At 39.5% G+C, this 17201-nt stretch overlaps 2 protein-coding genes across 19 annotated transcripts in view; one reads left to right on the top strand and one right to left on the bottom strand.

The window, feature by feature from the left end:
- ERBIN (erbb2 interacting protein) overlaps window positions 1-17201 on the bottom strand; it is a 249589-nt gene that overhangs the window by 5185 nt on the left and 227203 nt on the right. For 10 of the 11 annotated variants that reach the window (XM_039544892.1, XM_039544893.1, XM_039544898.1 and 7 more), the window contains 5 exons: window positions 12119-12262; window positions 11127-11258; window positions 6569-6778; window positions 3231-3323; window positions 1474-1548 (listed from right to left, as the gene is read on the bottom strand). In XM_039544892.1, the coding sequence (XP_039400826.1) occupies window positions 1474-1548; window positions 3231-3323; window positions 6569-6778; window positions 11127-11258; window positions 12119-12262 (654 nt within the window). The remainder of the gene's footprint in view (window positions 1-1473; window positions 1549-3230; window positions 3324-6568; window positions 6779-11126; window positions 11259-12118; window positions 12263-17201) is intronic. The other variant, XM_039544901.1, reaches the window with a different exon arrangement.
- LOC120408226 overlaps window positions 1-17201 on the top strand; it is a 50861-nt gene that overhangs the window by 27132 nt on the left and 6528 nt on the right. Inside the window, exon 3 of one of the 8 annotated variants that reach the window (XR_005600546.1) lies at window positions 15854-15895. The exons of 5 other annotated variants lie outside the window; for them this stretch is intronic. The gene's annotated coding sequence lies outside the window, so the exon portion shown is untranslated. Of the gene's footprint in view, window positions 1-730; window positions 1629-9554; window positions 9765-15853; window positions 15896-17201 lie in introns of those variants that run through there. 2 more of the 8 variants (XR_005600544.1, XR_005600548.1) reach the window with 2 other exon arrangements.

Genomic DNA, 17201 nt, shown 5'->3' with positions numbered 1-17201 from the left:
CTAGGCAAATATCTAAATGAGTTGATGTACCCCCTGGAAGAGCTCTGAGTACCCCGTGGGGTACACATACTCCTGGTTGAGAACCACGGCTGTACAGGACCAATTTCAGATCTTAACCTTCCTACTGATATCCAAAGCACAGCCACCAGTCAGGCCTAAATTTTACATTATGATGTACAGCTGTAGCTCACGAAAGCTCATGCTTAAATAAATTTGTTAGTCTTTAAGGTGCCACAAGTACTCCTGTTTGTTTGTTTTTTGCGGATACAGACTAACACGGCTGCTACTCTGAAACCTGTCATTTAATTTAGGTTTTCCTGAGACAGCAATAACCTTCTGAGACCATTCTTTGTATCCAGATCGGGGCTAAAGACATCCAAACCCAGAGATGCTTTTGTGCTTTAGAAACACAGAGGTTGTGAAGTGTACAAAGGTGCGATTAGCAGATTTGTGTACAACTGTGGATTCTCTCTTTAGCAGCTTCAGGGAAGCTTCACTAAACCACACAAATACATACGTTGTGTAACTGGCACTGTGGCCGCATAGGACAGGTTTTCCATTCTGCCACTGCCAGATCCTGCTTTACAATTTACATGAGAAAAATAGAATCATCACGAATAGCAAAACCTGTCATAGAGCAAAATATGGCCTAGTAATTCTGAAAAATGAAAGTACCTGTAATTACTGCCTCAGCACATTCACCAGACATTTTCTCTTTGCTCTTTTTCAGAGAACGAATTCCTTCAAAAATCAACCCACATATAGCCAGTCCAGCAACAATGGGAAAATTTAACTACTGAAATATCATACAAATATCAGGAATAGCCTTCTGTTGGAATGGATTGTTACCTGCCACACACATTCGATTTTACAAAATACAGAACAGTAATTCACATATCTCCCACGTGTCTTAATCAACAGTTATGTAAGTTTGCACACAAACACACACCCACCTAAAACCCAACTGTAAAAATAACTATAAAAAGATTTCTGCACTTATAATGGAAGAGTACTTGCACCCTTTAAGATCCAAAGCCAGTCACATTTCCCAGCACTGATGAGAGGAACTAATTTGCACAGAACTATTTAAGCCTCACTCAAATGCAGACAATCATTTAGCTGGAGCAGCTCAATCTCAAGTCCAAGTCTGTATTCTGGGTGGCTTTATCTTATGTTAGGTAACTTATGTTGTCTATCAAAATGCTTTTACTTTTGTAAGTTGTTTGTTTTTAGGCTGCACTGTAATTGAGATACTAATATATATCTGAAAAATACTCAAACGTAACAGAGTATAACTGGTTTTCTAAGACTTCTTTTGGAAGAGATATTGATAAAACTATGTAAAGAATGTAAGTACTAAACTTGAATGCAGTCTGCCACTACCAGCCATAAAAATGAAAGGCACTGACTAACCAAACAAACATACAGACAAGGACTATGTACATTAAAACAGAATGATTACAATTACAGTACCTGAATTATTTTATCTCCAGGCTGCAACAATTTAGATGCTGGTCCTTCAGGCTGCACTCTGGTTACAAATATACCCTGTAAAAACAAATAGGGTGGAAAAGAAGAATTCTGATTGATCTTATTGAGTAGATATTGGAGCCATTGTAACTAAAGATATTCTTTGATTTTTCCACACTAAACAGAAGAGAATGTGAAATACTGAAAAATAATTGGGTTCATTGGCTTTTATGATTAAAATATTTTTAGAGATTAAAGACAGAAGAATTGCATTAATTGGAACACTGAAGGGAAAATATTTCTCCATCTGAATTTTAAATTAACCCCTTTGTTTAAACTGCCAGATGTATATCACGTGTCAAAATGTAGTACCGACACTCGATGTAATGGCTCTAAGCTAAATCCTTTTCCCTTTAAGAGACATTGTAATTTTAAACTCCATAATTCACTGTTATCTTGTTTATAATGCTTAACGTTTCTAACATTCTACCATTCACCCAACCTAGATTGTCTCCACCACTAACTTTCATGTGCTGTAATTTGGCCAAACTACTTTCATCCCTTTCTATCTCAATTTTCATAACCTCTCTCCTGCACAAAACTCCAACTTTATTACAAGTCTCACCTTCCACTCTTCAGTTCCCTCACTTTTGTAAGCCAGTCTCCCTCCCCCACAACCCTACAGTAAAGATAATCAACTTTAGCTTTACAAAAAAAACAAACTCCAAGCCCCACAGAACTTACTGTGTAAGAAGCACTGACAGGCAAATCAATTATTTCTTGTGGCATTATGAGACTAATTTGTGAGGAAAATATGGGAGGAGCTGGAGCACCTTGTGTGTGACCGGACAGGAGTTAGCTAACAGGCAAGGACTGTGGAGGTGAGACAGTAGGGCTAGAGCTCCGTAGTGAGCAAATGGGCATGGGTTGGAGAGAAAATAGAATGGAATCAATAAGGGGAGGAAATGAAAGGAAAAGAACACCCTACAAGAATCAGACAACAATGCATTTCAAACACTATCTCAAATCACTTGCTCGTATGTTTGCTTCCCTTCCCCAATCCCTTGCTTATTTTTTGTATACTTAGATTCTAAGCTCTTTGAGGTAGGGGATTCTCTAATATGCCCGTGAAGTGCTTAGCACACTTTTATTGTTCATTTTATAGCACCTAAAAGAAACAAACAATAGCACATTTGGATATTTTATAAATAATAATAATACTAATGATAATATTGTTACCGGTAGTTGAAAAAATAATAAAAAAAGGTCATGGAGAGGTTAATTCCATCTGCCGCTTTCCATCTGTTGTATGGATGGGAAGTGACACAACACTTAGAGGGGAAAAAATTCTGGAGATAACCTCTTTGTTCCAGTCAACACTATTTGGAAAGGCAGTGCGGTGTAGTGGATTGGAAAAGACTGAGAGCTTGAGTTCTAATGTTACCCATCACTGACTCCATACCTGTAGACAAGTCACTTAACCTTTCACCTTCAGTTTTTGTCATTTAATAAATCTCTTAGTGTTTTGAAGATGAAAAGTACTATATAAGTGCTGACTATTGTTTTGCTCTAAATACACTTGGTCCCAATTAAAAACCTCACAAGTATGTATGAGATACTGTGTAGTGCACCAAAGAGGTAATATGTGCCAGGTCATTTATTATAATTTAAAGTGAAGCATGTCAAACAAACCTATTTTAAGAGTTGTTTTAAAGACAAAAGATGTTTTAAACAGGTACATATATATATGAAATACTCACATCATCATCAGGTCTGAATGGGTTTCCTCTACCGCCAACTCCTCCTGATATACTAAATCCTAGCTCTGGATCTTTTTCAATTCTCACTCGAATCTAACAAAGTAAAAAAAACTGCCCTGAAAGCTCAGATCCACAGAAATGGACATAGTATAAAATGCTGAATCCCTTGTATCATATTGTCTAATTACTATAGTTGGAATTATGACCAAACAATAGAAGACTTACATTGACAAACCGTTGAACTCCATCTCAGTGTTTTTCCTCTTACCATTTTTAATATTAATATAAGGAAGTTTTGAATATGGTAACAGACATATCCCCAAAATATCAGCGATCAAAAAACAACAGTAAACTTTACTTTTGGAATGCGGATTAATATTCATACAGATGTTTTTATTTAATTAGTACTAAACAGCCTTCAAATTAACAAAAACACAAAAATAATGAAGAGCCTACTCCGCAGTTCAAAAGAAATAATTATATCTCAAATATAATTTCTGGTAACAGTATGTTAAAACATAATACATAGCCATAACAGCCAAGTTTTATGGTGTATTAGTTTAGTTAGATTATATAGCACACCTCCTAAGGCTGTAAATCCAGAAATGTGGAACTATAACCCAAATGATTTAAACACAGTAATCTGCACATCTGGCAAATAGGCATTATCTCATTTACATAAGCTTACTCTCCTCTTTTCCTGGTTCACGCCACCTGAACTCCCCCATTCTGGCTCTCCCTCAGTTTCCCACACCTAATCCTATCTCTCCTCTCTCTTGCTGGCTCCTCTCATTCCTATATAATCCTGTTTTTCCCAGGTCTCCACAATTTACACGAGTTTACAACATCTGTGGACAAAGCTTGGTCCCCAATCCACTATGGTCATAAAAATATGATTAGAAAAATAGCTGCCTATGTACCACCACTCTATCCAAAATATTGCCTTGTGCTCTTGCAATATCTTAATGGTGTGGGCAGGTTGGGCCTATGATCTAAGTAGGGGCTCTATGGGTCAAATCTCAGAGGACTCCTAGGAATCTCTGAGTTAGTGTCCTAGAGCAGCCCTCTAAGACACTACCTCAGCAACATAATATACTCCTCCACACAACTATCTCCCAATATTGCTCTCCCTATAACAGCAGAAGATAGGAGCAGGTGATTGGAAAGAGGCTCCAGAAATCAGGAGCTTTCCAGCCTATCAGGGAAACTTAGGTCTGAACTATGGTCTAGCTCAGGTGTAGGCAACCTATGGCACGTGTGCCAAAAGCAGCATGCGAGCTGATTTTCTGTGGCGCTCACACTGCCCAGGTCCTGGCCACTGATCCAGCAGGCTTTGCATTTTAATTTAATTTTAAATGAAGCTTCTTAAACATTTTAAAAACCTTATTTACTTTACATACAACAATAGTTTAGTTATATATTGTAGACTTATAGAAAGACGTTTTAAAAATGTTAAAATGTATTACTGGCACGCGAAACCTTAAATTAGAGTGAATAAATGAAGACTTGGCACACCACTTCTGAAAAGTTGCCGACTCCTGGTCTAGTTGGGGGGAGGGATAGCTCAGTGGTTTGAGCATTGGCCTGCTAAACCCAGGGTTGTGAGTTCAATCCTTGAGGAGGCCACTTAGGGATCTGGGGCAAAAATTGGTCCTGCCAGTGAAGGCAGGGGGCTGGACTCAATGACCTTTCAAGGTCCCTTCCAGTTCTAGGAGATTGGTATATCTCCAATTATTACTTTTTTTATTACCTTTTAGCAACTGATTTTCCTAGGGTACAGCTAGAGTAAGGAGCTGCCTACTGAGGTACAACAATGCCTACAGTTTCAACTAGTTTCTCTTCTATTATATACTGCGATGATCAGGGCAGACAACACTTCCCCTAATATGTGGTGCTGTATCTTTATTTTAGTGTTAAATTGTTTTGTTTTGATGTTATGTTGTGGTCTTTGTTCAAGGAGGGAGGATGGAGGGACTAGGAGGGACTGTGTGTGCTGGAGTTATTACTTGCAGGGTTCCAATAAATCCTTTGATTTCTGTAAAAGTGAGAATTACAACTATTGGCAGTCCTGCAATTTTTTTTCTGGATGCTTTTTCCAGTTGCATAGCAGCAAAACCTCTTCATCAGGGACAGGCACATAATTTTTTTTTTTTCCCTGGCATCTTGTGCCTGTCATGTTTGCTTCTAACTGATCCATTCCTCCATATTTTGGAATGCTGCCTTCAGGTCACTAATAAAAGACTCTGCTACCTGTGTAGGTGCAGAAGAGGGCCTTGCAAGTTTTTGCTGCCTGAACGTCACTTCACAAGGAAGCAAGTGTTTACAGAGTTCAAAAATAATCTCATAGGGAGAGTAATGCATAGCTGGCTGATGTTATATGCAAAGATGACAAAAGGTACTCTTGGGGGCATTCTGCACCAAAAAAATAAAAAATTTGGGCCAAAAAATAAAAATTCTTCATAATTTTACATTTTGTCAAAATAACACCAGTTTCATTATTTTGGTAATTTAGTTCAAAATACCTGTCAGCAAGTATGTCTATAACAATACAGACAACAAAAAAGATTCAGGAAAGGTTTTTTTGACAAACAGATTTCTTACTAGGCTTATTAATAACTTTGTGTTATAATTCAGAACCGTATTTTCCACACTGCTCAGAAGCAGTGCAAGGCCTTGGGGGAGTCAGGGATAACAGAGGAGCTGAGGGACGTAATTGCTGGGACTGAACCTGGAGGAGTTGTTGGGTGTCGGTGGCAGAAGTATGCTTCCAGATTCATCTTTTTTTTTGGGGGGGGGGGGGGGGGAGATAGGCGAAGGGAGGAATTGGTCAGCAAACCCTGGCTGACCCTTAGCATCTCCCATTCAGTCAGGCACATCTGTCCCTGTCCCCATGTGTTCCTGCACCCGTTCTTCCCCATCCTCACACGGCCCTACACCCTCACTCAATGTCACCCCAATAGCTCCTGTGCCCCCACCCCAGCCTGTCCCCCGCTAGTAGTCCTTCTGTACCCCAGTCTGATATAAGTTAGTAACGGGTTTATTTCTCTGTATAACATCCACATCATAAGGGAACAAAACAGATTAAAATCAAACTGAAGGTATGATTTCAGGCAACCATTTTTCTTTTAAAAGTGGGATGATAGAACTCCAGTAAGCTACAGCTCTTTCTTGCTGGAGTTAAATTCTTAAACTGTTTCTGTCATCACCAATTTAGCAGTAATAGTAAATAAAATAAAACCACCTTGCACTTATGGCTACCAAAAAGTGCAAATCATATATTCAAACACTCATTAAAAACCTTACCTCTCGACTTTAATTAATATAATTTTTATCCTTACCTCTTGCTTTGCCATCTCATTGCCTTGTTTGGGAGAACACTGAGGCTGGGTATAGGGAGGTTGATGCGCAACTTTCAGCATCAGATAATCAATCAATTGTTCTCTAGAGGGATGTCTTGCCACAGATGCTTGGGGAGCTGGATGATGGACTTGACTATAGTTTGTCTGAGGCCTGTGAGGCTGGCACATCTGCCCATTTGTCAAAGGTATCTGAATAAAACATGAATCATTTTAAAATCATAACATTTTATAACAATCCTGAATTTTTATTCAGTTATTTCAACATTTCTTGACTGGTCATTGCATTTTTATGAGCATTACTAAACCTCAGTTTTAAACTACATGCCACTAAATTATATTTTCATTATAATTATCAGTATTAACTTATGAAGACAAGCATGAAAAGCTAAGCTAATTTAGCACTCATCAGCTAGAACAGAGTAGGCAGCTTTCTGTTCCTTTTTAACACTTGTTTCCCTGTAATTCATCTCAACCAGAAGTATCACCAAAAAAACCACTAACAGTATTACATTTGGTTTACATTGTTAAATTATATAGTATTTTATTTTTTATTCATATAACTTGTCTATCAATTCTAGTCCTAAACTATTCATAGAAAAGTGTAATAATATTACAAAAGGTGTGAATGCTATGTCAAAATGTCTATTTAGTAAACTAATTGTGCTACTGTTGGGTGTGTTTTCTCCTACCACTTAATATGGAAAAACTCTTCCACTAAAGATCTTACAACTAAAGACCTTATAGAACCTTACTGTTTAAAACTACGGTGAGAATCTTTCTAGTATATGTTGGTCTCTGGTTTGACTTTATCTGTTGATTTGATTTGGCAGACACTATGGTGTTAATGCCACAGGAATGTATGTAAATATTTAATTAATTAACTAAAGTTGCTGCTCTGGTCAACAAAACTTTTTACTGAAGGCCTCCTTGGCAATTAATTTGTACTGGACCACAATGCCCATGGACAAGAACACCTCCTCGCCCCCCCTCTCCCACAACTACTAAATTTACTCAGTACCCTAATATGCTGATATCTCCTGTCACTCATTCTGTAAAATCTCCCATTCCAAAACCACCATCATCTTCCATTTATATCACCACTGCTATGCTGAATTAATCTGTCAAGATATACCATACTAGTATGTCCAAATACTAATAAAGTTTTACTCTCTCTAAATCATAAATAACTGAAATAAGTAGGAAAGAAAATTCCAGCTTCTATTCATGCTGTGTCAGTTGTCTTCTGTATCTCAGACCCTGTTCTGAGTAAGTGAGGTTCTACCTTGTAAAGTGATTCTAAAAAATGGCAATGAGGGGTTTAATATGTATTGTTTCATTTATTTACATATCAGATTGGTCTGGTTTACAAGTAAAAAAGATGTTTTTCCAACTGCCATTTACAAAAAATAAAACATAATTGAGAAAAAAGTTAGATTCTTTCCTTCTTCTGCAATCATATCAATAATAAAAGTTTATACAAGCCAAAATCTGCCCAGGTACAATTGTGTAACCTAACTGCCTTCAATGGGTTTGCACAAATGTAGTTGACTGGAAGTTAATAAACTACTGATGATGCACACGAAAAGTATAGGTTCCAGCTCACTTCCTTTTAGCTGTATTGGCTCCTGAAGTCCTAACAAGAGTAGAAAGTTATTTTTGTCCATATTAAGTAGATGCAACTCTGAACACACAAGAAACAATGTATTGCATAAAGTGGTGCTAGTGTTACCATGGAGGAAGTGGGAGCTGTCCGTAATATTTTATGACTGTCTCCTTGTTTGTTATTGTGATGTTTACTGTATGTATACAAGGGGTTAATTCAAGATGGGTTAGGGCTTGGCTACACTTACGGTTTGCAGCGCTGGTAGTTTGCAGCGCTGGTCATCCAGCTGTGTAGGAGCAGCGCTGGTGTGTGGCCACACTCACAGCTACCAGCGCTGGTGTGTGGCCACATTTGCAGCATTTGCAGCGCTGTTGGGAGTGCTGCATTATGGGCAGCTATCCCAGCGTTCAAGGGGCAGCAACGTGCTTTTCAAAAGAGGGGGGTGGAGGGTGGTGTACTGTGACAGGGAGCGGGGAAGAGAGAGAGAGTGGGTTTTTGGAGCCAACACTTTAGCTTCCTGGATTGAAAAATCACAAAATGTTCGGGAACCCTTGGTCTTAACTGCAAACAGCCTGCATCCAACGCTGTTTCTCTGTCAAGCAAACATTCTCTCCCTGCCTCTCATTTGATCGTTCACAGCCAGGTACAGATAGCTCCTGTTTGCTGTGATCAGTGTTTGTTTTTTAGATAAGCAGTTCAACGGAGCTCCGATTGGAGTTCACAACAAAACAAAGAGGCTGCATAACAAAACAAAGAGAGTAATTTAGTTAAAAGCTTTCTGGGATATCTCCTTATTCCCTGGAGGCCAATAAAAGCGCTGGTGTGTGTCTACACTTGATGAGCAGCGCTGGATCACCAGCGCTGCAATCACTACACCCCAACCTGGCCAGGTGTACAGCCAGCGCTGCAGCCAGGGAGTTGCAGCGCTGGATGTGCCTTGCAGGTGTGGACGGTTACTAATTGCAGCGCTGGAAAGCCTCTACCAGCGCTGCAACTTGCAAGTGTAGCCAAGCCCTTAGTTACAATAGGCAAAAAAGGAGACAATGACCTCTTAGCAGCTGCTCTGCCAGCACCTGACACAATGCAACACAATCCCTTTGTGGGCTCGGTCTGATCCCCTGGTGAGCTGCCAAAACTGGTTTAACCAGATTCAAGAGATACAAGAGGAACAAAGGACATGGCTGGTCCTAAAAAGGCAATACCTTACTTGAAGGGTGCAGGAAAAGAGGGGGTAAAATGAGGTTCTGAGCTAAGGTGAACTGAGACTCCAAAGGCTGAGGTGTCTGCAATAAGACAGACCTACCTAAGACCATAAGTGAGACAGATACACAAGTGGACTTTTGATTGTGTTACAAACCCTTTTTTGTTTTGTTCCGACTTTAAGATTAAACAATACTTTGTTTTGAAAAGGCTGTTTGGGTTGCTTTGTTACCCACTTTGGAAAGGAAGACTTGCTGATGCCAATCTCAGTTGGGCCCGCGGAAATATCACAATTGGTGCACACAGTGCTGTAGCTGGTGACCTGGTCTAAAAGTGAAAGACTCACATGATTCCACCCCAGGACAGGTTAAGGTAAGAGGCCTAACACCTGAAGGGTGCACTAATCAGACTCCTGGGAGGTACAGAATGAAGGTGCAGCTAGACCTGTAACAGTGACTGTTACATAATCATTTTTCAAAGTAAAACCACATCTTAAGGCAGTAAACAGTTTCTCAGACTGTAACTAAAGAGATAACCTTGTAATTAACATCTGGGAAACAAAGTATTCAGTTATTTTGTAATTTCTAACTACCTGATGTAATTTTTTTTGTCTGTATAATTTAAGATAAGTAGAAGGTTTTACTTTTTTTTTTTTTTTTTTTTTTTAAACACAACTGTATGTTTTGTGAGGGATAGCTCAGTACTCGGTCCTGCTAGTGAAGGCAGAGGGCTGGATTCGATGACCTTTCGGGGTCCCTTCCAGTTCTATGAGATAGGTGTATCTCCATATATTTGATTTCTCTATCTTTCAGAAATATTCTTAACCAAAGTCCATACTACACAAAATGAACATTTGTTTATTGATCAAATACATTGGAAGTCACCGCAGTTCTAGGATGAGATTTTTCACCCCTGTTGTTGCCCCTTTAACTGCATAAAAGGGACGGAGTAGAATAAAGGAGCCATACAAGTCCCATATCTAGTTGGAGGAGGATTTCCCCCATAAAGCTGCCCACAAAGGACTCCTTCACAAGCTCTGGCTTAGGGAGTGGTGCTGGAGGCAAGGCTGTACGGGCATGTCAGAGACAGGGCCACACTGAGGCGATTCTGGGCAGTGCTACGACCCATAGGACAGCCCAGGAAGCTGTTATAACTTCGGCTCTCCGGGGCTCTTTAAGATGTGCTGGAAATGTCTCAAGCTCCCAGAGTAACCCAGAAAAAGAAAGGTGCAAAGGTGGCTTAAAGCTCCCTTAGTCCTTCATCCCCAGCCGCAAATTCTGTACTGTACACTCTCTGGTGTCTGCAGTTTACTAGCCCAATTTTACCATGATATGTAAATAAATGCTGACATGTTTTTAAAAAAAGTTATTCTGCTTTATTTACTGTTCTAAAATTGTCTGCCACATGCAGGATTCTGCATGCAACATACAGACCCTCTGTTATTGGGAAACCTATTATTAAAAACCCTCCCCATTAACTTTCCCTGACCAGAAGAAAATAAAACAAAAAACAAATCACTCAGTTGTTCCAATGAGATGATTTCTTATTTCAAGAATGATCTTTTAAGGCTACATGATTGATCATTTCACCATAAATAAGTGGGTGAAAATCAAATAATGTTTTAGATTTAAAAAACAAAGTACCAATTCTAAGTGCTAACTACTCCACCATATTCCAAATATACATTTTTGCGAAGGATAACTTATCCAAATATTGTAACATATTACTCATTACCTGTGCAGCTACTTTCTTCATGCTGTCTGGAGGAACATCTTTGAGATTAAGTGTGCCAGATGAGTAGTTCTGCTGTCCTGAAATGAATACATCCTCTTGGCATGGCTCTCCTGCAGTGGATGTCTGGGGATGCTTTAAACAGGGTAGAAATAACTAAGCAAATATTTCTTCAAATTATCAAAATGACTCAATATTTCTTAAAATATTAGAATAAATTGCTAAATTTTTACATTTATTTTTGCTTGTAAGGATGCTAATCATATCATCTGAGTTTGCATGGTCAACTTAATCCTATTAATCAAATCAGAGATCCATAAAATTTAACCCCAACTTTAAAAAAAATACAGCTGTTGAAGGTCTTAAAGCCACATAACACAGATGGTTCACAGATAGGTGAACAAATGTCCATGGCTGCTATGCATTGACTTACAGAATTAATACAAGTTTCTTGTGGACCTGAATTCTTCTAGATTTAAACACCAGATCTTCATTCAGGCTGTTCAATGCTGAAGCTACCTTCATCTTTCTTGCCAACCTACATATCAACTTAATTTGCTTGATTGCCTCTAGACATCTTTAAATAAGGTTTGATTTACCAAATATTGAAAATAAATGGATAAACCCCAACTCAGGTCTCTTCAGACCTGGATCAAATTCAGAAACAAAAGGATCATCAGCTATAGTTCTGGTTACAGAGGAGGGCAAAACAGAAAATAATCATAGATCTTTACAGCCATCCGCATGTGGAAGCCAATTAGAAAAACAATTTGTTTTGTAAGTTGTAACGCCTTGTAAAGAAGGTAGAGCATATAAACAATTTAAATGTTTGTGTTCAGTGCCCAGGAACTCATAACACAAGTTTAAACTATTTTTATAATTTGACAGTGCTTTCCATGTATAAAAGGACAAAACTCTGATTATTGATTTAAAGACATATTTCAAGTTTCCTTTTCCCCCTCTATATATCGCAATAGCCTACTGTAGGTACTCACACGAACAATGTGCACACCAGAACCTCTTCTGTCTGCAACACTCAAGGCAACACTACTCTGGCTGCCATGCAGATCCCTAGAGCTGCCATACTGAAAGTTGCTAACTGCAGCATAATTGGAATTAAAGGACCTAGACAGCATGCTCTGAATAAAGAGGGGACAGATTTAACACAGAGATTAGTGCAGCATGCATAAACCACAGGACATGTTATACACAGATTTATACAGACATATATTCCATATCATGCAAAAATAAATATCATGCAATTGAATTAGCTGTGGCATCGTGAAGTACAAAAAACCTCCATGACACTCTGTTTACATTTATTTACAATAAACCAACATGCAACCTAACATAGTACACATACAAAATTACATATATATAAGGCCATTCAGATGTATATGTGCTCAGGAAAACAATAGAGATGTTTAACTCATCTAAATTGTCATACTTTAATTATTTCCAACATATATAGATATGTTGGTGGAAAGGAAAATCTGACAGCCAAGATGCACTTGTGCTGAAATTATTTCATTCTCAGCAGAGACATTATTTTGTCTCAATGGTTTTCAAGGTTACTTGTCCAACAATGAAAAAAATTTTCAGCCATAGAAATTTTGTTTTTTCTACCAACACAAAAGGAACAAAATAAATAACATGCATTCAGACAAATTTATTGAGCAGAGATTTACCTAGCAGGGAATGTAAGTTCAAGAATACTGGAGGCTTTTATTTATTTATTTATTTTAAAGCTACAGTACCTTGCAACATTGACCTCTGTAGTATTGGCAATGGTTTCAAAAAGAAAAGCAGCAAGAGCATTACCACCTTCCCCCATGAAGTTTTGTCAAGACAAAACAAATGAAAGAACAGGGACACCCAAAATAAGAAAGGGGAAAGTCCCAAAATTAACCAAGGTGACAAATAAACTACACCTATTTAAACACTGACATTGAATCTACTGCATGACAATATTTGTGTACAAAAAATTACATTAATAATGTTAAGGATATGCCACAAAACATCCAAAGCCAGGAAATGCAGTTTTGTGTGTTTCTATGAAATTTCTGTGTGATTGTTTTCTGTTAAAAAAGGTCTCATAAAAAGTTCCAAACTTATAATTTGATTAAGATACTATAACCACTGTTGGGTGAATACTTTTGTTTTTAAATGCACATACAGGTCTGTCGCATCTTACGCGCATTTAACATGCGCGATTTCAGCTTTACGCAGTTGGCAAAAACAAAAACAAAAAAGAGAAAAATAACAATTTAAATACTGTTTCTGCAGTGCAGGCGATTCTGCCCGCTATTCAACTCAATGTAATTTTGACTATATGCGGTTTTCGCTTTACGCGCTAACCGCGGAACGGAACCCCCGCGTAAGATGAGACAGACCTGTACAATACTGATTTTTGGAATGCATACTAGTCACCAGAGACTACACTGACTACACTACTAGGAGTGTTCCTGCTACATTACACTTGTGGGATGCTCCATCCAATGCCACTGACCATTGGGAGCCTATTAAATCAGCAGTGCCCATTGGGACTACACAGTTCTTCTTACAGCACCAACCGTTTGGAACCCAGGACATGAGAGGCTCTACAGTTCCCAGTTGTCTCGCTTTGTTTTGCTAAGCCTGGGAATACAATGCCAGGGGAAAGAGGAAGATGGGTGAGCAGTGTGAACCTGCTGAGGCAACATTAAGAAAACCACAGTTACCGTTCTTCAAATAACCCCTCTCATTTAAGGTGGTCTCTACATATTCCCATTTGTGGGAATCTAGCAAAGCATTCCAACCCCCAGGAAAGAGTCCTAATTATACAAGGATTGCAGTATTGCCCTTCCAAAATGGGCATGAGATCTAAATGACAAATTAAAAAAACCAGTGCTGTGTAAACATGTGGGCAAAAGTCCAGGTGGCAGCCTTGAAGATTTCTATCATGGAAATGTTACAGATGCAAGGCACTGATGTCTGAGCTAATGAAGAAAGCATTAAGACTTTGAGGTACCGAAACCATAGTTAAAACATACACATGCCAAAAAATGGTCTAATTGATGTCATTCTGCTCCCTCCACTTCTAACAAATCATAGTAAATGCTAACAAAAGATGAAGAACACCTTAAACAGTTGAATTAAGGCAAAAAAGGTATTTACACATTTTTTTTTGGAAAAGCAGAGGAATGAGTTAAAAAGAGGAGTTTTTTCAACTGGTTTTTATGGTCACCAGGAAGCTAAAGGAAATCTGCCAATGTAGCCATGTGCACCCTCTGAATAGAAACCTATGATCCACTCCTAATGCTCATGGATCCATGGCAACATTTTGTTCTCTCTCTCTAAGAGCATCAGGTCTCCTGATGGAGATACTCCACTCCCTCCACAACTCTGTTTCTTCTTCCCCTTAAACTATCTCCTCTACCAAACACAATGTATTGTCTCACAATTCAGACAGTTTCAGTTAAATACTTAAAATGGGAACTTTCAACAAGATTAATACAGAAACACTACCCTGACATTATGTAAAGTACAATTAAGTAATCCATATCATTTGACAATTTGGTGAAAAAGATTAAAGGCTTTTAAAACAGAATAAAGCTAAAACACAAAACAAAACAAAAACAAAAACACACCCAGGGCATGGATGATCAAATTTTTTTTGGCAGCTTATATATACATACATATTTGTGACCACTAGAGAGCAGCTTTACATTATAAGGAAAAGAATGGATTCTAGGGGTACAATAACTGATTCTTCGCGATGTGTTGTCCACATGTTCCACTTCTAGTGCATGTGTAACACCAGAATCTTTTTGAGTAGCAGTGTCTGTTGTGGCCTGTGTGCCTTCCCAGCACTCCTTAGCCAAGGGCATAAAGGATGGGGCAGCTGCATCTAATCTTCAGTTACACTAAATCTAAATTAGCAAGGATTTTCCAATAGCAGGAAAGGAGGGTAGGCCATGGAAAACATGTCTAACACATCTTGAAAAGCCAGAATTACTGTAGGGTAGTAACTTCTTTCTTCAAGTGACTGTCCACATGTTCCACTTTGGATTACTCAAGTGATAACTTGCATGGAGACAATAGGCACTACTAGAGTTTACTGGAAAAATGACTGCATGACAGCTCTGTCAAAGCAGGCTTCAGACAGGGAGATCTCCACCAGGGAATAGTGCTAGGTGAAGGTGTGAACTGAACTCCAGGTAGCTGCTCAGCAATCTCTAAGACTGGGGCACCTTGCAGGAAAACTGCAGAGGCTGCCTGAATTCTGGTGGAATAGGTCCAAATGAGCCACCACGTAGCATGTCTTAATATGATTTGAGACCCATTTTGACAGTATTTGGCTGCAAAAAGATGTCTCACAGCATGGAGTCCTTGAGTGATCATTCATGGCTGAGTACTGACGACTGAGTTGGTCTGCTAAGGTGTTTTGTAGACCAGGATGATGTAATGCTACTGATGTGACATGGTGACCTATACACCATTCTCAAAGGTGGTTTGCCTCCTGGCACAATCGTGATGGGTGAACACATTCCTGTGGTTGATACAGTACGTTGCTGTGGTGTTGTCAATGAGCATCTATACTGTGGCATCTCAAAGCAATAGGAAGAAGGCTACGCATGCCAGCCAAGTGGTTCTCAGTTCCAGGATATTTATGTGAAGCCTGGCCTCTTGGGTGGAATGGAAGCCTTGGATCTGAAGGTGGCCCCGATGACCTCTCCATCCTATTGCAGATTCATCAGTCACTAGTTATGCTGAGAAGAGGTGAAGAGAAGGGCACCCTGGCTGCAGACATGTAGAGGGTCCTTCCACCAATCTATCAAGGAGAGGACTTCCTGGAGAAATGTGAACAGCATTTCTCAGTGGTATCTGCCTGGTCGATACACTGATCTCAAGAACCCTTGCATGGAACACAGGTGAAATCTGGCAAACTGCACTGCACAGATGCATGAAACCATGGGACCAATGAGTTTCAGATTGTCAGGTGAGACTGATGCTATCTCACCTGAAAATTAGAATGATAAGAAATCTGTCCTGTGGGCAGGCAGACCTTCACTAGTGAGTTCAACACTGCTCCTTATGAACTCTACAGTCCAAGGGCCAATGTGGCAAAAAGAGCCGGGGACTGCTCAAATGGAGTAGTTCATTGTTCATGTACTGAGGTGATTGACCTCAGATCAGTCAGTCATTGAGGTAAGCATAGATCTGAATTCTCTCTCTTCTCAGATGTGCAACTATGACCACCATGCATTTGATGAAGACCCTGTGCCACATGGAGGCCAAAGGGAAGCATTCTGTACTGGTAGTGAGACTTTTCTCCCAAGAAACCGGGGGCGGGGAGGGGGGGGGGAGAAGAGGAAACTTGTGGGGCAGGAGTATTGCAATATGAAAGTGTATCTCTTGTAAGGTGAGTGTTGTAAACCAGTCTTGAGAATCCAGTAGTGATTATGGATGCTAGGGTCACCATCCTGAACTTGTTGAATTGTTTGTGGGCCAGGATAGGGCGCCATCCCCCTTTCTTCAATGAGACCAGGAAATATAAAAAAAGATCCAACCACCACCCTGCCTTGGAATTCCAAGGGGACTACACCTGCTACGAGGTGTAAGAGGGAGTCCATTTCCTTCCTGAGCATATATTGTGAGAGGGTCCTGGCCAGAAGGAGGGGATGGGGAGGGAGGGACTAGAATGGGATAGAGTATCCCTTCTCCATAATCCCCAGGATCCACTGATCCAGACAGTCCAATTCCATGTCTCCTGAAACAAACAGTTCCTAAAGGTAGGAAAATTTGGCTCTGCAAGACTCTTAACCACACCATCAAACCTACTATTATGAGTTTGACGGAAGGTGTGTACTGGAGGAGGAACAGGCTTTTAATTAATAGCAGCTAAATACACCTAGAATGGCTATAGTTTAGTTTAGTTAAATTTTGGGATTACATCATCTCATCTGGAACCTCTTCCTCTCCCTCCAAAGCTTGGAAGATCTCTGCTGACTGTAAATAATGAGGATGGTTGCCTCTTCATCTGACAGAGCTGAGACTTGTACAGTTTCCTTCTGGGAACCAGAGTGTACATGCCCA

The sequence above is a fragment of the Mauremys reevesii genome, linkage group 6 (assembly GCF_016161935.1).
Source record: "Mauremys reevesii isolate NIE-2019 linkage group 6, ASM1616193v1, whole genome shotgun sequence".
In the NCBI taxonomy this organism is placed as follows: domain Eukaryota; kingdom Metazoa; phylum Chordata; order Testudines; family Geoemydidae; genus Mauremys; species Mauremys reevesii.
This window is presented reverse-complemented; position numbering and strand designations above follow the sequence as displayed.